The 22136-nt window shown below is 41.6% G+C and overlaps 1 protein-coding gene across 1 annotated transcript in view; it reads left to right on the top strand.

Annotated features, from left to right (window-relative positions):
- The window catches only part of LOC140284858 (vasoactive intestinal polypeptide receptor 2-like), a 42266-nt gene that overhangs the window by 3465 nt on the left and 16665 nt on the right, over positions 1 to 22136 (top strand). Inside the window, exons 2-4 of the mRNA XM_072378862.1 lie at positions 3120 to 3219; positions 6615 to 6722; positions 15502 to 15599. Of these exons, the coding sequence (XP_072234963.1) occupies positions 3120 to 3219; positions 6615 to 6722; positions 15502 to 15599 (306 nt within the window). The remainder of the gene's footprint in view (positions 1 to 3119; positions 3220 to 6614; positions 6723 to 15501; positions 15600 to 22136) is intronic.

Below are 22136 nucleotides of genomic sequence, written 5' to 3'. Positions count from 1 at the left end.
CATGACTCATTTATTAGATGTTCACATAAGAAAACTTTCATGCCGGAAAAACTGCAGACTGGAACTGAAAGTCTCAAATCGAGCCTGTTTTTTTTTTTCTTCTGTATTGTCAGCCCTGAAGCTGATATAATCCGCAGTACATCAGGATGTAAAAGAAACAAAAGCAGCTACACAATCACCTTCATCTGCAGTGCAATAAGTCCCCATCTGCACAAGGAGAAGTTTTTAGTTTGATGCACTGACTCATACATCTCCAGAACTCAAAATGCAGATTTATCCACTGATGAAAATACGCTAAAAGAAATGCGTTGAATCTTTTAGCAAATTTTTATTTACAACCTAAATGTTGGTGAAATAAACTATACAAAAATTACTAAATTATTTAAAAGCGTTGGTTGAAAAATGAAGTTCATCTTTACTGCTTCCATAGATTTAAGATGGTAAGAAGCAGCCAGGTGCTGCTGATCAAATGCATTTCATCAACTGATCATCAGTAAGTGTGAGCACCTCTATAAAAGCAGAGGTTTAGTCAGTTAGCTGCTCTGAAGCATTCAGGTGTGTGTTAACACAATGCTAAGGAGGAAAGACATCAGCAATGATCTCAGAGAAGCTGCCCATCAATCTGGGAAGAGTTATAAGGCCAATTCCAAATTATTTGGAGTTCATAATTCTATAGAGAGAAAGGTTATTAAAAAGTGGAAAACATTCAAGACAGCTGTCAATCTTCCCAGGAGAGGACGTCACAGCAAGTTCACCCCAAGGTCAAAAACCCAAGAGCTACATCTCAGACTCTACAGGCCTCAGTTAGCATGTTAAAGGTTAAAGTTCATGACAGTACAAGTACAAAAAGACTGAACAAGTGTGGCTTGTTTGGAAGGGTTGCAGGAGAAAGCCTCTTCTCTCTAAAAAGAACATGGCAGCACAGCTTAGGTTTGCAAAGCTGCATCTGAACAAACCACAAGACTTCTGGAACAATGTTCTTTGGACAGACCAGACCAGAGTGGGGATGTTTGGTCATAATGCACAACAGCACGTTTGGAGGAAACCAAACACAGCATATCAGCACAAACACCTCACACCAGCTGTCAAGCACGGTGGTGGAGGGCTGATGATTTGGGCTTGTTTTGCAGCCAAAGGACCTGGGCACCTTGCGGTCATTGAATCCACCATGAACTCCTCTGGATACCAAAGTATTCTAGAGTCAAATGTGAGGCCATCTGTCCCACAGCTAAAGCTGCGCTGAAACTGGGTCATCAACAGGACAATGATCCCAAACACAGCAGCAAATCTACAACAGAATGTCTGAAAAAGAAAAGAATCAAGGTGTTGCAAAGGTCCAGTCAAAGTCCAGACCTCAACCTGACTGAAATGCTGTGGTGGGACCTTAAGAGAGCTGTGCATGAACCAATGCTGCAAACCTCAATGAGCTGAAGCAACGCTGGAAAGAAGACGTTGTATTTACCTCATTTTAAGACCTGGCAAAGGCCAGATTATTTTTTTATGATGTAATTTTATATAAAACCTTAGAATTGAAAGTGGGTGCACCTTTTTTCACATGAGTGGATCATTTTTAATATATTCAGCAGGAACCATGGGCTCACAGTTGAGAATGAGACATCACAGGGAAGAACTGAGACACATGTTGTTAGTTTTGGATAAAAGCTGCTTCTTTCTCACATAAATACAGTATACAGTTTAATTTTCTATGTCAACAGATTTGTTCTGTTTGAATTTTCAGAATTCATAAAATAAGTGTATGTGTAACTCCAGTTGTATGATCTGTGTGTATCTACGGCCGTGAATGTGTTTTAAATTTCATTCTCGTCTGTGATTGGTCAGATGTTGACAGAAGTTAAGTGGTGTTTTATTAATGAACACGTTGATGTGGCAGGTTTGGTCGGAACCGATGGAGTCCCAGCAGGAAGTGAGGAAAGCTGAAGAAATTTATGTGTGTGGGCGTGTGTGTGACGGAGAGTGTTATAAACACTCTGACAGGTCTGACATGCAGCTGAGAGTGGGGATATAGCTCAGTGTAAACAGACCTCCCGGCACACATACAGACTCAGTATATCAGCAAAGTCAAGTTGACACATGAATTCATTCTGGTTGAGGGCTTTTCTCTTTGTCTAGATCGTTAATGCTGGGCTTTGTGAACACTCTGTTTGAGTATGTCTTTGGTTACCATCAGCTGTACCAGAACACACTCAAGTTCTGATCTGAAGCCGGTAACCATTTATCAGAAGCCTGAAAAATGTGTTTGTACTGTTTTGGCACTCAGCAGCAGCACAGCTTCAGTTAACCAGGCAGTGCTGATTTATGAGTGTTTTCTGATTCTGTAAATATATATAAAGCAAAAAGAATCACTAAAACAACCTGCAGTATGTTTTTTTTTTTTCATTTCCAGGTCGTGCTGCTTTGGTTGTGTTTTCAGAACCTCGAAGTAAAATTAGGTTTGAATCTTTAGGTTTTAGTTGGCCAGCGTTTTGTACGTTTTGTGTACATTAAAATTGGTATTTTGATAATCACATTGAGGTTCTCCATCCTGTCAGTCTTTAAGGGGAATAATTTGATCCCGTCTCTCATTAGTGTTGCTCCTAAATTCTAAAAGTCCATGCCACGAAAATCTGTCTCAGTCACAACTCAGTCACATCTGAACACCTAAACAGATTTAAACCGAGATAAACGTTCCTTTGCATCATAGTAAACTATTGGTTGATTGTACATCCTTAGTTTTTAAAGATTAAAGAAGCAGTGTTGCCTCCCTTTAAGCTGTAAAAACTTGCATTTTAAATGCATAAAGAGAAGACAGCCCGACTTGTTTTTGGTTCAGTTCTCTTCCTTTTAAGCACTCAGGATTACTTCGACCTGGATGACTGAGAGCAGACAACATTTGGAGTAGAATGAGTTCATTGTGTTAACAGAGGCCTAAATGTCTAAGTCGGGCTCAGATTTATCAGAGATTGACTCCCAGAAACGTGAACTTTTGTCCAAAGAGCTGAGGAACGTTTATCAAACAGCAGCACAGGCACAAAGAGGCAGAGCTTGAACCTTTGACTGACAGGAGGTTTGTGCGTGTTGGAGGTAATACTCATAATATTTATTTCCCCTTGTCCTGACAGGGTAGTGGACGGTTTCCTCACTGCCTCCTCCAGTGGGAGATGGAAAACGCCAGAATAGAGTGTCAGACACATCTGCAGCAACAGATGCCAACTGCCACAGGTACTCACAAACACACGTTGAAAAGCACACAAGAATGTGTTAGTTAGGATACATCTACTGGCATGTGCAGAAACAAAGGCCACGCTCATAAAAACACCAAAACATTTAATGTGTATGTTGACCGAGGTCAGTGACGTCAGTTACATAAAGAGGAGGGTGTGTCTGTGAGCTGTTTCAACATGTTGGCTATCAATTATTTATTCACCTCTCAGTCCAAATAATCAGAAAGTACACACATGCTCATACACATTGGGCTTTCTTTTGTTATAAGGACACTTAATCTTACAGACAGCCTGGTGTTTTTACTGAAACGTGCAAATAAGTCATGTTCCAGTCCCATCTGGCTGTCAGAGCAGCCTACTTTGTTGCCAGAATGATGAGGAAGGTGGAGCGAGACATTAGCTTCTGTGAAAGGGGTCAGAGATTAAGTAATTCAGTTGAAATACTGTTCCATTCCCCATTTCTTTGGTGTTTTTAAGGATATTGTTACTTTTTTTTTTAAGTGATATTTAGTTTAGACTTTTTCAGCCTGTCTTTGGTTAGATTTAGGCACCAAAACCACTTGGTTAGCTTTAGGACAGCCGTACCTTATCCTTAAAAAGACATTAGTGGTGCAGGGCTAGAGTTAAAGAAGGTTTAGCTTGTTGCTTTCTGTGACAATTTCAACATATTGAATGCCTCCAACGGATGCTGCATTTTTAAGAAGTCATTTTATGTGTGAACAGTCTGTAAAATCCAGAGATTGAGCTTTGTGTGTTCAAATTTACTCTGTATTGCTGCTGTGTATGCAGTAGATACTACTAATGGCTGCATGAGCTTCAGAATAATCCATCTATTAAAACATGCACACAAAAGCTGTTTAAAAGCCATAATTTAATGATAGCTGGATATGTTCGACATCTCGAGTCACAACAGTCCTGTTAACTTGAAAAGTTACAGTCTGGACCCACCGCAGTTTATGGGAGTCTTATTATACTGGATCATGGATTTATTACAAGATGGTGAGTCATTATTCCACTGAAAGCTCCTCAACGATGTATCCTGAGGTTCCACAGTAAGCCCACAGAGCATGGTCCTTAGCATTATAGCGAGTAAAGAATCATCTCTGTGAGGCTTTTCCAGATGTTTTGGACCAATTGCATCACATTTTGATGGAAAGGGTCACACGCTGTGTGATGCTCAAACAGTATTTGGTATTCAATGTCCTTTTCCACGTGCCAAATAAACATAGCAAAGCAGTTTAATTCTGCATCCTTATTCAATCTACCGGATTAACATTGTAAGGAGGTGTATTTTAAACCGAGCAAACCATTTTTTCCTACTTGTCACTGAGTCACACTTGGTCTTGAGCCCACTGTGTCTGTTTTAGATGCAAAGGGTTCCCCAAAAGCATCACATTTTGACATGCTGGGTTTTCCAGAGTCTATAATGTAACAGTGTTGGACACATCGCCAAGACAATATGGAAAATGTTGGAGGAAATGTCATTTATCGTATATTCTTTATATTTTCATTTTGCTTTCCAAACCTTAACCAACTACTTTTAACACCTATTCTTAACTATAAGTTGAAATTAAGTGAAGTCTCGTATGTGTTAATTGTATTACTACACCCTGCCTCCCCTCTGAATTATTTAAATGACCTGTGTTACTTGTTTATATTTGTAATAATTAATTATTCTATCTAATGTCATCATAGGATTGATTATATAATATTGATATACAATAATTCATAATGACATGGGCACTGCAGGTGAATTAGCTGCTGGATTTATATCAGGTTTTAGTCTCTGACCTAAGCAACAGTGCTCCTCTCTTATTGAAGATATAAGGATAACTTCTTCTTGCATCATGCAGTGTTGGTATTTATGGTGGAACAGAAAAATTAAGAACTATGAGTCAATCAGCCATCTTCGAATAAAACCTTCAATCATGATAAGAGATGTTGCTTTTTCTTTCCACAGTGTGCATAAACACAACATGAGTAATTCAAGAGCACACGTACATAAAGATACAGTGCATGCAGCACTGAGCTGGTCTGTTTTTATCTGTAAGGTTGTGTTTGTTCGAATGTTTCACTGCAATGATGATGAAATATTGTATCTTTGTATTCTGCAGCTTTAGCAATGTGAGGTTTTCTCACACGTGTTTAATCTTCAATCACAAACCAGTATGAGATACTGCTGTAAAACTTATCAGAGCAGATTTGTGATATCCGCATTTACTTTTTGAAGTATTATTTCCTGGACCCCAAACATTTCGGCCACTTTTTAAGATAAGGATGGGGATTTTCTATGTTTGAAATATTGAAAAAGCAAGTTCTTTTTGTGGAAAATAATGATAAAGTCATTTCTCTGACAAACAGAAAATAATCAAGAACTTTTTTTGGTTACATTGAATTATTATTAGAATTAATATTAGATTATTTGAGTAAAAAAAAAACTCCTTAAAGGTCGTCAGAGCCTCAGACAGCTCTGCATTAAAAACAGACCTGATTCTGTCCTGGAAATCAGTACATGGCCTCAGGAACACTTAACACCATAACATGCACAAATGCAGGTTGAAGCTCTATCATGCAGAGAAGAAGCCATATGTGGACATGATTTTGTTTAAAAGTTCATTTAAAATGGACCGAGGCAAAGTGGAAAACTGTTCTGTGGTCAGATGGATCAAAATCATGGACGCTGCATCCTCCAGACTAAAGAGGAGAGGAACCATCCAGCTTGTTATCAGCTGTCAGTTCAGGTATTAGTGCCTATGGAATTGGAAACCTGCACATCTGGAAAGACTCCATCAGTGCTGCAAGGTATATACAGGTTTTAGAGCAATGTATGCTCCCATCCAGATGACGACTGACCTGCCTGCAGTCCAGATGTTTCACCATCTGAAAACATCTAAAATACAACAAAGAAGACCCAGGACTGCTGAGCAGCTAGAATCCTCTATCAGACAGCAATGGGACAACACTCCTCTCCCACAGGTCCAGCAGCTGGTCTCCTCAGTTCCAGATGTTTACAGATGTTGTTAAAAGAAGAGGGGATGCTACACAGTGGGAAACATGGACCTGTCCCAACTTTTTTGAGACCTGTTGCTGCCATCAAATACAAAATGAGCTGATATGTTTCGTGAAATAAAAGTGCAATATGTTTTTGTGCTGGATTTGAAAACCACTGCATTCTGGTTTTATCTACATTTTCACACTATGTCTCAACTTTTTTGGAACTGGGATAGTAATAAATCAGACTGATGAGTAATATTAGAGGTATCATTACATTTATTAGAGGTGCCAGTCTGGTTGCTTATATTTGGACTTGATTTGTAGTTCAAAGCCGTAGCTCATCTAAACAGGAAGTTCTCTGCCTGATAACTTTTAATATGTGTGTGTGTCTTTGAGCAGGATGTAAAGGCGAGTGGAACAACGTCTCGTGTTGGCGTAGTGCGGCGGTCGGTGAAGTGCTGACCCTTCCCTGCCCCTCCCCTTTCCTGCTCCTCTTTGGCAAGGATGGTGAGCTTCACCTCAAACACACACTTCCTCCTCCTGCCTTCATTTGTTCTCCTCAGCACACAAACACTACAGAAAAATGTGGGAATTTGACAGTCCTGCATTCAAAGAACTCTGTCCTCCTGTTCCATTCAGTGCTCATTACTAATAAAGGAAATAAATCAATCAAATATCAGTATTTCACTTTTCTTCCTGTTTTATTGTTGGATCTAATTTGCCTCACCTGCTTAAAGATATTTTAAAGAGATAAAGCTTGCTAAGCCAAGTTATAATACTTGTGCAACTCATTTGTAGCTTTGCCAATAAAGACGGGAAGTTGAACAACTTTGATTTGCAAAATATACAAAATAAGAATTACATGTAGATGTGAAACGGTTTGAAGGCCTGAAAACAGTTCAGTTTGAATATGGTGCCCACTTAACAGACAGGTAGTGCAAATCAGTACTTAATAAGTTCTGAAGATGGTTGGAAATCAGTTTTTAATACCAGAGAGGCTGACTGTAAACAGCACAAACTTAGAATAATACAAATTTCTTCAGTTGATGTCAAACAAACTATCCGATTTATATCAAAATCATGTTTCCAAAGGTGTTGAGATGTTGTGTAGGATGTATTAAAGCATTTAATGCAATCATTTGGAAATGATTTAAAACATATATGCAAATTATTATAAAACAAAAACAACGTATCAGATTTTTTACTTAAAGAATTTGTGTCCATTTTGAATCTCTGTTAAACCAGCTCTTCTTTTAACTAAATTCAATGAAAAACAGTTTAAAAAAAACACATACTTGGCTTGTGGGTATTAATCTGCTCCAGCTCTGATTGGCATTGATGGAAAACATTTTTGATGAATACATGTTTGATTTAGCTGACTACAAGACAGCTGGCAGCTCAGTCTGAGTCCCGCTGTGTGTTTAAAAATCACAATTTAAGTCAGAAAAGTTGTGATTTTTAACAACTGTGGTCCAACACAGCCTGCAAGATACCGCAGTCTCATCCACATCTGCCTTTTTAAAGCCGGGACTGATGTTGTGCATCGTGTTATGTGTAGAAATATAGAGATAGAGTGTGTTAGGACAAATGATCAAACCTCTCCAAACTTCAGTCTGCAGAGAGGTACAAGACAGGGTTGCCCACTTTCTCCCTCACTTTTTGCTATTTTCATCGAACCTTTAGCAGCTGCTATCAGACAAGAAAGAAATATTAAAGGCATCCAACCCCAAAATATTGAGCATAAAATAAGTCTTTATGCTGATGATGTTTTACTTTTCCTTCAGAACTCTCAAACGTCTCTCACTCACACGATCACACTCATAAATAAATTCTCAGCACTTTCTGACTACTCTATCAATTGGTCTAAGACCACAGTTCTGCCCATTAACTGCAGAGTCCAGAATATACCAGCAATCACTTTACAGTCAGGAAATATCAGATATTTAGGCATAAACATTTCCTCCAGGCTCTCAGAGCTAACAAAGCTAAATTATGTGCAATTATTAAAGACAGTAGAGGACGATCTCTCTCGTTGGAAGTCCTTACCTATATCACTTATGGGGAGAGTTACAACCATTAAAATGATGATACTACCAAAAGTTAATTATTTGTTCTCAATGATCCCCATAAAACCATCTGCTACTTGGTTTAAGTCACTAGATTCTTGCATCTCCAAATTTCTGTGGAAAAACAAACCACCACGTATTAGTTTAAAAACCCTACAGAAGACCAAGGACTGTGGTGGATTAGATTTACCTAATTTTCAGCACTATTCCTTAGCCAATAGGTTACAGTATATATCAAAATGGTTTAAACCTAGCCCAATAGATGAACCATGGATAAATGTAGAACAAGCATTGTGTGATAATCTGGAAATCTCTGACCTGCCACTTATTAGTCAAAACGTAAAACATCACAAATGTTTCAAAAGCATTAACATCAGCACCTCTCTGACAGCCTGGTGGGAATTTCTTAAAATAACAAAGTCTTCAATTGTCCCATGTAAGCTTACACCCATCTGGAACAATCCTGACATACTGCAAAACAAAAAAATGCTAAACTTTACTCTGTGGAAGATCAAAGGAATCAAACATCTGGAACATATAATCCAAAATGGACATTTTATTTCATTTGATGAGCTCATATCACAACACGAGATAGGAAGCAATAAATTCCTAGAATATCAACAACTTAAGTCTATAATAACAAAGAAATATATCCTCCACCAACCAGACTTACAACTCCCGATTAGGGTAGCAGAATTTCTAAGCATCTGCACCCCAAAACTACTATCAAAAATATATAAATTATTGTCTAAAATAGATGACACAATGTCTCTTCCATCCTCAAAATGGGAGGCAGATTTATCCATCAGTTCTAGTCATAGCTTCTGGCCACAAATATGTTTGAACACCTTCAGAATGACTCAGAATTCTAATTTACAGCTCATACAATACAAAATCCTTCATAGAACACACTATACAGGACAAAGGATGTTCAGGATGGGTCTGACACACTCAAACATCTGCTCACAATGCACAGATAACACACCTGATGATTATGCACACGCTTTGTGGTTCTGTGCGCCTGTCCAGAAGTTCTGGCTTGAAGTCTGTGCGGACCTATCAACATGGCTAAAGTGTAGCATCCCTGCATGCCCCACACTGTGCATACTGGGTGACTTAGACAACATCAACATGGAAATTAACTCAGCACACATGGTTCTCACAGTGTTATGTATCGCAAAGAAAACTATTCTCATGAACTGGAAAGCGAAGAACAATCTGTGTATTAACCAGTTTAGAAATTTTCTTTTAGATTATATTAGCATGGAAACAATGTCTGCCTCCTAAAAACATCAATTGGCTGAATTTAACTGTCTCTGGTTCCCGCTGATTAGCTTTATCACATAGTGGTGGTGGTGGGTTGCTGTCCCGTCGCTCTGGGCGGTTGGGTGTGTGCTGGGGGGGGCTGTGTGGCTTCGGGCGTCTGGTGGTCTCGCGGGTCGTGGGGACCGGGTTGGTCATTGCTGGGGGGGACTGTGTGTCGGGCTTGGAGGGCAGTTTTGGGGGCTTGCGGGTGGGACTGTCTTGCGGTGTGGGGCGGGGTCACTTAGAGGCCTTGGGGTGGTGGCTGCTGGCTCTATGCCGGGTGGCTGGGCCGCTCCGGCATGGGTGGTGGTGCTGGGCCTGGGCCCTGGTGGCTGGGCGCTGCCTTGCGCCCGGGGGGGGGGGCCTGCCTGTGCCTGGAGGGGCTGGGTTGTCCTGGACGCGCCACAGTATGGGTGGGTTGGTGCAGGTCCTGGTGCCGGGCTTGTTACTCTGGGACCTCCAAGGTGTCCGCAGATGGTTGTTTTTTTTCAGGGTGTTGGGGCGTGCGGTGGGGGGGGGGGGGGGGGGGGGGGTGGCCTGTGTGATGGTGGGTCTCAGGCCCGGGCTGCTGCGACTGGTGTGACCGGGAGGTTTGTTTGTTTGTTTTTTGTTGTTGTTTGTTTGTTGTTTGTAGAGGTCCTCCGGGGTGGGGTGGGATGGGTACCTTCTGGGGGTACAGTAGCTCCCGCAATATGGTCGCTGCAGGCCCCGAGCCTGGTGGACATCAGCCCCTCCTGCCCTGGGTTGGCTCCCAGGTAGCGGGGATGCCTATTGCAGCCAGTCCCTGGCTGCCTTCTCCGGGGGAGAGTAGCTGCCCCGGTGTATATCCCCATACCCCTCTCCCTTCTGGCTCCTGTACACAGCACACACTCACACATGAAGGGTTTTGGGGGCGTGTGTGTTCTGTGGGGTGTAGTGGATGGGGCCACGTAGGTGGTCCCCTTTGGTTGCACTCTGCAGTTCCCCGCCCCTGTTTTAATTACACCTTAGACATTACTACTTATCAAACACACACTCACACACACACATTAGGTCTTGGGGGGTGGTTACACTGAGTGGCATCTGGTGGGCGGGGCTCTTTGGGTATGTAGGCTGCCCAGAGGGCCGCGCTCCCAGTCTTACAAGTTGGGCTGCCCCTCAATTTTAATCGCTCACTATTAGAAAATATTGAAGAGCCAGAAGGGTGAGGGGAGGGGTCTTCTTCCCACACCCCTGCTTCCTGGTTGCTGCTCGGGGCAGGAGGGGCCAAGAGGATTAATTAATTGTTCTGCTGGTTCGGGGTCTGTGGTGGCTGGGGGGCTGCTGGCCCCCTGGTGTGCCCGCTGCGCTACACCCCAGCAGAGTCGAGGGAGGGAGGATGTGTGGATGTATGGGACGTGAAAGTGTGTGTGGTGATGATTGGGCCTGGATCTGGGACTTGCTGTCGCCTGGCCTGCCTGTGCTTCTCCCGATGGGGGGGCGGCGTTGCCTCTCCCCGCTGCTCGCGACTTCACCCACCTGTGGGCACGTCTTGACTCCCAGGGCACTTGGCCAGGGGCGCTGGGGCAGGCGCTGACCCACTGCGTGGCTGTCTGGGGCACTTGGCCCTCCTGGGTATTGGGTGGGGCCTCTGCCGGGGGGTTTGGGGGCGCTCGGGCTCCCGGGGCCCGGGTCCAGTGCACGGCCCATGTCTGGGCGGCTGGGACCTGGCGGGGTCGGTGGGCTGTTGCCCCTGGCTCTCTGAGGGCCTCTGCCCTATGCTTATGGGGGCTCTGTCCGGGGGCTTCCTCTGCAGTCTTCTGGGTGGATGCGTGGTTGTCCCTGCGGTGGGCTTCCTGGGTTCTGTGCTCCGTGGGGGCTGCTGGTGGCCTGGGTCTTGTGGCCCTCTCTGCCTGCTTCTGATTGCTGGGGGGGGGCTGTGGATTGTGGCCCTGTACACTTATACACTCATAACTAACCACGGTTACCATGTAGATCCTGTGCCATGGGTGTTGCATGTTCTCACACACACACACACACACATTTATTAGCCCAGTAGCATGCTCGCTAAGCAGTTTATGTGTTATCCTGTGGTTTCAGGTCATCTCTCCACAGCTGTGTTGTATGCGATTGCCGCTTCTTGTGCTTGTTTTTGTTTGTTTGTGTGTTTGTTTTTTCTCTGCTTGTCTGCTTTCAGGTGCTCCTGGTGGCGCTAAGGCTGGATTCCCCTCAGAGGCCATGGATTGTTGTCTGTTTTGTTTTTTACAGGTGTAGCAGCTGGTTGTCTGGTTTTTGTTTCTATTTTTGTTCTGTTTCCTCTTCTTTCCTCTTCTTCTTTCCTTGTCCCCCGGTCCGGTTCAGTTCTATTACATGTCATATATTGTAAACAGAAATAAATAAATGGGCATCAAGGGGAGCTTTACATTTATAAAACTTCCCTTGGCAAAGCAAATCTGTTTGGCATCAAAGGTATTCAGACTACAATTCTGCTGCCATAATGCTGAACAGGACAAGGGAAAAAGAAAAAAAAAAAAAAAAAAAAAAAAAAAGAAATATAGAGATCCCGCCTTGAATCACGCCAGAATCGCGGAACACGCCACTCTAACCAACATTGCTGTTGTCAGCTGAAGACATGAGTAGGACTTGATGCGTCTAAGGACACAGTGATGCAGGGCTAATCCTCCTCTGTTTGGTATGTGTGACACAGAAGGTGGAACAGCGGCAGGTTAACAGAGACGTCTTAATGCCATCCCTTCATGTTGTCGTAGCTTACAGGCTTGTCCCATGGCAGGTTGTTCTGGGAGTACATGTAAACCCAGGGCACTGAGAGTAAACACATTACTACTGGCTATGTTTTAAATCTGCTTCTTTTACCGCTTGTACCGGCACTTAAAACCCCTTTTAAACACCTGCTTTCAGTGTAAAAATGGTATGTGTTTGGGAACTGAGACCAACTGATGTAGTCTTTCTTTTTTATTTCGGCTGCTCAACGCATCTGGGCCGTTTTTGAATCACTTTTTTATTCCAGAAAGCTCCAGATGTTTTCAGCGTGTGACGTGTTTTGACTGCAGTTTTTTGTTTTGACTCTTCATCTTTGGAGCCTTGCTGTTATAATATGTGTCAAATGTGGTTTGTGCTTCTGAAAAGAGCAAAACCTTCACTGAAACAAGACCTCGTCAGGATGGCAGCTACGTAACCTGTTTTTAAATATTTCAGCATTAATTAATGGTGCCTTCACAGAGGTTACATGTTGAGAGTCAAGTTTCTTTGCACAGTAAAGTTTTAACTTACTCACTATGGTGCTCATTTAGTTTCTCATTCTTTTACAGATTTGGTTTGTATCAGTTGTAACTGGTTTTAATTCCTTCAGCACTATCTGCCAACAGCTGGTTCATTCCCCTCTTGCCCCTTCAGTACAGACAGAAAACATCAGGCCAGCTGTTGAACTGATGAAACCAGCAGCAGGATAAGAGCTGCTCAGCATCAGAGGTCCTGACTGAAACTGTGACCACAGAGAGAGTTTTATGACTCTGCTGTTGGTCATAGCATCAGATTTACAACACAGTCTCTCCTGAGAGCTGTGAAAGTGCAATCTGGCCAAGCCTGAGGTGACGGGAACCAAAAATTCCCCTGCTTCCTGTCAAACAAGTAATAGATTTGGGCCTGAACTTCCTATTCCTTGAGTGGGTCAATGTTTGAAAGCAGATGCGTTTCAAAAAGCTAATAAAAGCTTAGTCGTTATCATGTGATAGCCGGTGGTGTCCAGATTGATTATAAGCACAAATCAGCTGTTTACTTTTTAAACACGAAAATTAACTCAGTAAAAAAGATAGGTTAAACCAAAGGTTACATCTTGAGGAGGAGAGAAAATGTGGGCTATCTGTGGAAATGTAGTGGATTAAAAAGTGAGGTAGATTTTGCCCACATTTTCTTCTTTAACTACGGTTTATTTACAGTTCCCAGCAGCTTTCTCCTTGTTCCTGGATGTTCTTTGTCCTGTAGCTGATTGACTTGCTCGATGTGGTGTCTCAACTGGATCACCGGTGTGTGTTTGGAGGCAGCTGTTCTGCCTGACTGCTGGTTGAAAACTGGACGCTGCAAGCCTGGGAAGTTCATTAACTCTCACGTTGTTTTGTTTGATATGTACAAAAACTGTAAGTCGGTTTCTGGTCATTGGAGACGGGAATGTCCTTAAACCAGATAGTTTTCTTAGATTAGGGGGGAAAAATGTTTTTTCAGTGTTTACATGTTGGTCTGCAGCGTTTTAAAGTATTAAATATTTTTGTGTGCAGACTAATTTGTCTGATGCAGTGCTGTGTTTTTCCACAGAGACTTATCAGATGCTGAGTTATATCTCTGAATATTTAAATATTTTAAATATTTAAAAGATGACCCGCAGTTCATCGGCCTACGGTCATTCTATCTGTCGAGGGACTCGGGCTCTCCCTCTGTGTTTACATCTGTCCGAGAGCTGATGCAACCACTGCTACTGCAGGCTTCTTGAAGGACATCTTAAAGCTCTTCTTTGGTTGTTGGCTGCCTTTTGTTCCGTTCTCTGATCCCACACTGCTTCAATAATGTTGAGGTCCGGGCTCTGGGGAGGATTCATCCCTCCATAAGACCTGCTGCCGCATAGCTCAGCCTTTTCTCCCTGTTTCCCTTCCTTAAGAATGGCTTCTTGACAGCCACCCTTCTATGGAGACCATTTCTGATGAGGCTTGGGCCAACAGTAGATGGATCAGCTGAAGGTTCAGATGCATCTCTCAGGTCCTGTGTCAGGTCTTTGCTGCATTTTTTTCCTCTTTCTTAAGGACATCACTTTCAGATACTGTTCGTCTGCTGTAGATAGTTTTTTAGGTCTGACACTTCTTCTTTTGTCCTCCACTTGTTCAGTTTCCTCAAATGTTTTAAGGACACACTGCACACCATGCTGAGATATGCCAAGTTTTCAGCTAATAGCTCTTTGGGAATCACCTTGTTGCTGCAAAAATACTATTTTCTGTCTGTCGAACTTTGTTATCTTTGCTGTTTTTCATAGATGCAACTAAAGAAATGGGAACAAATGATGTGTCTTTGTGACTGGCTGCTGGTAACAAAGGGCCTAAAGATACAATTTAAAACTGCTTCTTTGCTAAGTTGTCTGTTATGTGTCGACACATCACTGGTTCATCCCTTGAGTTAGGAGCCTTTTTTCTGCTGGAATGATTCATAGGTCAGAGTTAGCATGGATAGCTCAAGACTTCTGCACACATTGCGGATGCTTTGTTGACTCTGCCTCCACTTGGCAGCAACACCCTCTGGAGATCATGTGATAATACACAATATCAACTGCATCTGAAAATATACACAATGTTTACCCAGTAATATAAAACTTTAGTATGTGCAGTATAACTTATGGTGTAAAAGTGGTATGAAAATGTGAGTCCAAAGTTTCCACAGCCTGAGAACTGCCAAAGTAGAACTATAAATTCTACTGATATATGTTACTTTGTTGTTTATATTTATGAATTTAGCAGATAAATTAAATGAAACTGCATAGAAGAAAAACACTAGTCAGACGCTGTCAGAGGTGACAGGGTGACAGTGTAGAGACAGAGTGCAGACAGAGAGGGAAGTACAGAAAGATAAAGTGCAGTAAGGGGGTAGAGAAGGTTTCTGAACCTTGGCTAAATCAGTCAGCTAAAAACTCAAAGATATTGTGTTTGCCTAACTAGAAAGCTTAAAAATCAATCAAAGTTCACATTCTAAATGCTGGAAGGGGGTGAATTTTCACAAATTCCCCCCCAAAGTGTGATATAAACATTCAGTACATGTGCGTTTTCTTTTTGCCGGACAGACTCGGTGGTGTGGATGAGTGGGGCTCTGTGACCCCTCCTTATTTGGTCATGTTTGATGTGACCGTAACATTCTCAGTTTTCAGGGGTCTAACGACGGTAAACCATCTGTGTCTGTCTCAGGTAACCTCAGCAGAAATTGCACAGAAAAAGGCTGGTCGTCCGTCTACCCCGACATCAGAGTCGCCTGCTCATCAAACATCACAGATCACCCAAAAGAGGTGAGCTCCACTTCTGAATCCAGGTCAGTGTGTCCGTTTGAAGTTGTGTTTGCTGTGAGTCTCTGGACACGGACTGCAGAGGTTGCACAGCTGTAGGTCGAAAAACATTTGATTCAGTTCTTATCTTTCAGCATTTTCTTTGTGTGCATCTGGCTGTAGACTGTTGGGAGACGCTTTAAGCTTTTTCAAAGTAATTTTTTCGGGGACTTTAGAAAATGCTGCTACATCATTCACTCGTAAAAGTTAGATTTATTTGAACAAAAATACATCTCAGCTGGTGGAATCATTCAAAAAATGTTCAGGAGAATTACATTTCTAAAAATATGTGTGCACCCAGGAGCTCAGAGAATGGCATGTTATAAACCCCAATTCATTTCTGTACTAAATAAAAAAAGTACACGGGTTTTGTTGTCCCTGCAGACCTGAACATGATTCATTTTGTGCTCTGAAAGTCTCACGATCTGTTCAGAGCAGTGTGTGTGTCTGTTTAGTTTCATATCCATCTCATATCTACTGAGCAATCTCAAACGACCGCATGGAGTCTGATACGACCGCATGGAGTCTGATACGACTGCATGGAGTCGAAAGAATCTCTCTTATCACAGATGGTTGCAGCACATCCCTCATAAATGCCAAAGTCCCAGAATGCACCAGTTAGTATAAGTAAAATTGTTAATCTCGGTTGCTTTCAGCCACAAGGTCACATGTTTAACAGATGGATGAGGTGCCAAGCTCCACTCCCTCTGCAACGGACAGAACAAATTAAGGAGACGCAAGATAAAGACTTTACTTTCAAAGTCATGTCGTGTGGCGTGAAAAGGAAAAAAAGAAACTCAGATACAAAGATTTAAATTTTTCTAACTTTTGCAATTTTATCCATGAAACCAGGTTATATAAATGCAGCTTGAATGGAGGGCTTTCTTGCAAAGATTGCACAGACTTCGTATTCATTCTGTTGAGCAGATCTAGATGTGAGATTTGTGGTTTGACCCATTTTTAAAAGCTTTGTTCTTTGCAGCAGGTAGCAAACCAATCACAGACCTCGTTCTCAAACTACAGTCCAGTTTCAGAGATGTTTATATGTAACACCTTCGCTGTGCAGTGAGGGAAACTCCAGTTTGGTCTGGGCTTCCTTTAGGTTAGTAGCACTAAGTTAATATGTTGACTCTAAATATGATTTAGAGTCTGAACCCTGGCTGAGGCCTGTCTGTGTGGAGTTTGCATGTTTTCTCTGGGTACTCCGGCTTCCCCCAGTCTAAAAACATGAATGTTAGGTTAGTTAGTGACTCTAAAATTGACCCCAGGAGTGAGTGTGAGCATGGATGGTTGTTTGTCTCCTTTGTGTCTGTGTGGTGCTGTGATGGTCTGGCGACCTGTCCAGGGTGTATCCCGCCTCTCCTCTAATGGCAGCTGGGATAGGCTCCAGCCCCACTCTAACTTGGATTAAGCGGGTATTGAAAATGGAAGGATGAATTCGGGCTGTCATGATATACTGGTCTTTATTGAGTGACTATGGTATTTTTTTAGACATTTTAGATAGTTTCATATTTGTTCTGAGTGTAACTGGCAAAAAAATGTAATCATGTTGGACAACCAGATCTGTCTGTAGTTATAAGAGGAAGCTCTGTGGGAAGAACACACTGTGAGGCTCAGGAAAATGTTCTGCTGGAAAACCTTAAGTCCTGGTTCCATATGGTTGTTATTTAACATATTTGGACATCAACCTAAGTTGTCAGACTACTCCTCTTTATTAGCATGGGTACTTCCTGAGGGCACTGGTCTCTTCTAGCAGAATAATGCTTCTATCCACACCCTGAATATTGTTCAAGAGCAGTTTGAAGAGCATGACAAACGAATTAAAGGTGTTGAGTTAGACTCCAAATCCTCAGATTTCAATCTTTTAGGGCATCTGTGGAAAAACAAGTCCAGTGCAAGAAGGGCCAACTTTACAGGACTTAAAGGATCTGCTGCTTATGTGTGCCTGACACTGTACCTCAGGACCTCTCCAGAGGTCTTGTGGAGTCCTCGACAGGTCAGGGCTCTTTTAGCAGCATGGGTGGGACTTGAATAATATTAGGCAGGTGGTTTGGTGTTGTTTGCTCTCGAGGCGAGACACTGGCTTAAATTTCCAGCTCCTCCAGCTGAGTTAAGGGGTTCAGTTATCGGTCGAGGCACACTTGGTGCTCTAATCTGCTTTCGTCTGTTTCCATATCTGCTTTTTCACAAGATGAAGGTAAAGCTTGAATTCCCCCACCAATGTCTGATTCTGTAGAGGATTATGAAGCTGAGTGACACAGCTGAATATTTGCCCTCATGAGTGTTGCAGATTGAAGAACAAAGATTAAACTGTCGAAGTTTTCTCTGCAGCGACTGCATTTGTGTGTGCTCTGCTCTTAGTCTGCAGTATGTGTGTTTGCTATTATCTGTACATTTTAACCCCTGAGGCATATCCTGTGTGATGCCACAGAGTTTATTCTCTAACCCTCTCAGTTATTTATTATTGCACTCCAGGACTTTTTTTTAATATAAGCTTTACACAAGCCAGTAACATCCAGAGAATATCCTGAACCATTATTGTGTCCACACAGCCTCTAAAACCATAAAAAACACTTCCTCCTAATCTTCTTTATGTTGTGCTTCAAAGTCAGGGGTTTTATTCTGTAAATTAGGAGGAGCTGTCTATCACAAATCATCCACATCAACACACAAGCATGCAATTTTCAGCTGCAGATTAATCCTCTTTTGGTGCTTTAGTCAGTATTTCTAGCCACAGGAGGTGTGTGAGGAGTCAAAATGAACTTCACTGAAGGAATAAATTACCAGAGCGACTGTGTGACTCACTGGTGTGTTTTCACACATTTTCTTCTAGCATTCCTGCGACTCAGGAATTAGACATCAGGCTGATATTTTTACGTTTACTTTGACTTTTATCTCATCACAGACATTACGAGGGAAAATATTTCATGGTTTGTCGCAAAAACTTAATTTCATTTGTTAATATACGTCCTTTTTTGGATGTTTAGACCTGCAACATGTTCCAAAAACTTGGTTGGTACAGCTGCTTCATGTTTACAATCACCTGTTGACATTAGCAGGTTTTTACTACATTACTAGCCCTTTATGGCCCGTTCTAACTCTTTTTTTGGGATCGTGTTCAATGCCTGAAATGCAAAAACAGTGGATGAATACTAACAAATTCAATGAAGCATGAAATAAAAAGCATGAAATATCTTGGCTTTATAAGAAAAGTCTAAATTTATGTAAGAATCACTGTAGTTCTTCTGTTAGTTGCTAATTTATTTGGTATTTTTCATCACTTCTGTACCTCTGGAGGTCACTAACCATATGAAACAACAGTTCATGATAAAAAATCATTTAAAATAATCTAAATGATTAGAATTTCCCTTTGGGATTGATTTATTTTTTTTTAAATTTTTGTTCGTTTAATCAGCTCTCAGCACAATCACTCTTTTTCTTTTAATCCACTTTTTGTTTATCTAAGATAGTTGCTAGTAGCAAAAACAACCAAAAAAAATGTATTTCCATAATCAGTACTTCGATCTCACTTGGATCTTTCTTTTCAGATTTTGGGTGCTCCCTCTTGCAGTGTGAAAGCTATGCAGTCTTTGTGAGGCCTCTACAAGCCCTTAGGAGGTGCTTTGTGGTGTCAGGCTCTAAGTCAGTGGACCCTTTAAATCTTGGCTGTTGGTGTACTGTGGATCAGACTTGTACCGGCATATCTTTCAACACCTTGTGGCTTGTCATAGGTTTGTCTTGCCTCACTTCACTGGCACCTAACATGCTCTGATCCTGTCGTCTGGACGTTGTAAAATTCCCTGTGATCTAATATCTGCACATTCCTCCTACATTTAACTTCTTAACGGCATCTGACGGTTCACATAACCTTTAATAAAGCAAAACCATTGCGCATGCTGCTTTAGGAGATCAGTTTTGTAATGTTTTTGCTCATGCTGTTGTTGAAATCATCAAATGACCTCAAGGAAAAGAACTAAAGAGTCAAAAACTTGACTCTTTACCTTCCTCTGCGTGCATTTAATAATAAAACTATCATACTATCACAAACACCCATCCAGGGTGTACTCTGCCTCTCGCCCAATGACCTGAATTGGATTAAGCAGGTATAGAAAATAGATGGACGGATATTTATACTGATGCATCAAACTGTGAGCAGCAGTTTTACTTTGAATAGGTTTCCGTCCCTGCCATCAGACCCGTCTAAAGGGTCGCTCGATTAATAAGCATCATGAGATTATTAATTACAGAAGTTAAACAAAAGTTCTCCTGCACAATTTGTCATGACTTCATGGATTGTTTTCTTATCTTTGATAGATTGTTTGAAATATTGGATGATTTGTTATCTCGTTAGTCCTATCTTCCACTGATCTTAAAGCAGAGCAGAGTTTAGAGATGGAATGTCTCGCTGGTAAAACTGAGACATGGAAGCATTTTTTTATTTTTTTTTTACATAATTTATCTTTCATTTTATTTCTTGAGAAGGCTGAATCTACATGATAGAAAAATCCCTAATATCATAGCCGAGGAAGAATTATTTTTGTTAAGTTGCAGCTACTTCTATGGAGGAGAGATGAGATTTAACATTTTATCTAAATTATTGTGCAAATTCGTGCAAATTTGATCTCTTCATAGTTTTGAACTTCAGTTCTTATTTAACGTTGTCTGTAACACGTGTCTGTCACCATTCACAATAACAGCAAGTAATGTCCAACTTCAACAGCAAGGCCCGGTACATGCCTGGATCGTTCCCAGCACACCTTGCACATCACCTTCCAGTCAGTAACTTGAATGAAGGTCATTGCCACAGTACCTTTTCATATAATGTGCAAGATTAATAGAGAAGGTTTACAGAACCTGAAAGAAAATAAACATGTTCGTTTTAGCTTAGATAACTCGGGTCTTTGCTACGACTAGTGGGGATGGGAATTGTTAAGAATTTAGCAAGTCCGGTTCCATCGATATCGCTTATCGATTCGGTTCTCTTGTTGATTCTCATCCAGTTCTATATAGTACAAGTATAGTACAAACGGCTTTGGTTGCAGTAACACTTGAATTTCAAGTATGCGCCAACATTTTGCACTCAACTTTTCCCTGCCTTGATGAAAGGGGTAGCTGCAGGTATGTGGGAGCCTGCCTCTGAGCCTGCCTCACTCTTGCAGTCCTCATCAACTAAATGTTAATATCAGATGGAAATTATTCATACAGTATGTCGCTAACATTATTACAATCAACAGGACCTGAAAGTTTTACGTTACCTGGACAGCGTGTCAAAGACTTTACATTCATGCAAAGTGATAGCATGCTGTGTGGTCAAATGCTTCATGTTGGAGCTATTTCCCCCCTTCGATGTGATCAAAGCTCTGCACGTGTTGCAACTGGCCCTAGTATTGTCCTTTTGGTAAAATATAACCAAACTTTGGAGTGCTTCTGCCTCGACGCCATGTTGGAAACATTCTGAGCCAAAATACGAAGCGTGCACATTACGTCATCGTGCAAATGCGTCAGACGTTAGCAGAACCTATAAACGGGATCGTTAGGCAGGCGGATTAACGATTCCACAGAATCTAACTACGAATTTTTGATTCCCATCTCTAACGACTAGAGATGTCATTTAAAACCCAGAAGAGTGGAGAATAAAGAGTTCTGTAGGTTTTGACTTGCACTGTGGCCGTGTGAGCCACAGTTTATGGATGGATGTGCATTTGAACATAGAAGGCAGTGTGACTGCATCAGAGCAGAACCGGCAGGTCATCAGTTCCCAGCCAGAAGGCCTGAGAGTCAAACTGAGGAATGAGACACTGATGCCAGGCTGTTTATGTCTGTATATGTGGGAATATTTATAATGGGCAGAGACTGCTGGAGGGAATACTGTAGTGATACTGCAGGGTAAGCCCTGCCACAGTGGAAAAATACCCGGCTGGATTTATATCTGAGAACCATTTAGCCTTCATAGCCAATAAAAAATCTCTGCTGGGTTTAAAGTTTTAGCAGTTATAGTGAAATATTTTAGATACTTTTCTTTGTTTCCATCACGCTGTACCATCACAAAGATGTCTGGTCAGAATAATGATCATTCTGCTCCTTAAAAACAAGTCCAAACATTTAATCTGTGGTGTCCAAAACATTTCACCTACAGCTGATTCTCACCTCGTTAACAAGGTAGAATTCAGCAGAATTTGAATTAAAATGTGAACAAATCAACTCAAACAACAAGTACACAGTTAAAAGGATGTAGAGTGTGAAGAGTTAACCAAACTTTTACTGGTTACAGAAGGTCACATCAGGTTACAGCAGTCCAAACTTCCTCCTGAGAATTACAATATTTTACCATACTGACGCTTAAATGCTTAGTTTTCCCTATAATGAAAGCACAGTTAGTTATACTCAGCCTTTAAATTACTGTGAGTTCTTAAGTCGGGTCAGTGTGAGCATGCGTTCAACATTTCCAACTGAAAATATTAATATTGATGAAAAAGTTAGAAATGAGGAAATATTCTCTGA

Source organism: Leuresthes tenuis, unplaced genomic scaffold, assembly GCF_036924035.1.
Source record: "Leuresthes tenuis unplaced genomic scaffold, fLeuTen1.0.hap1 SCAF_24, whole genome shotgun sequence".
Classification (NCBI taxonomy): domain Eukaryota; kingdom Metazoa; phylum Chordata; class Actinopteri; order Atheriniformes; family Atherinopsidae; genus Leuresthes; species Leuresthes tenuis.
Note: the sequence above shows the minus strand (reverse complement) of the source record. Positions and strands in the feature narration are given on the sequence as shown.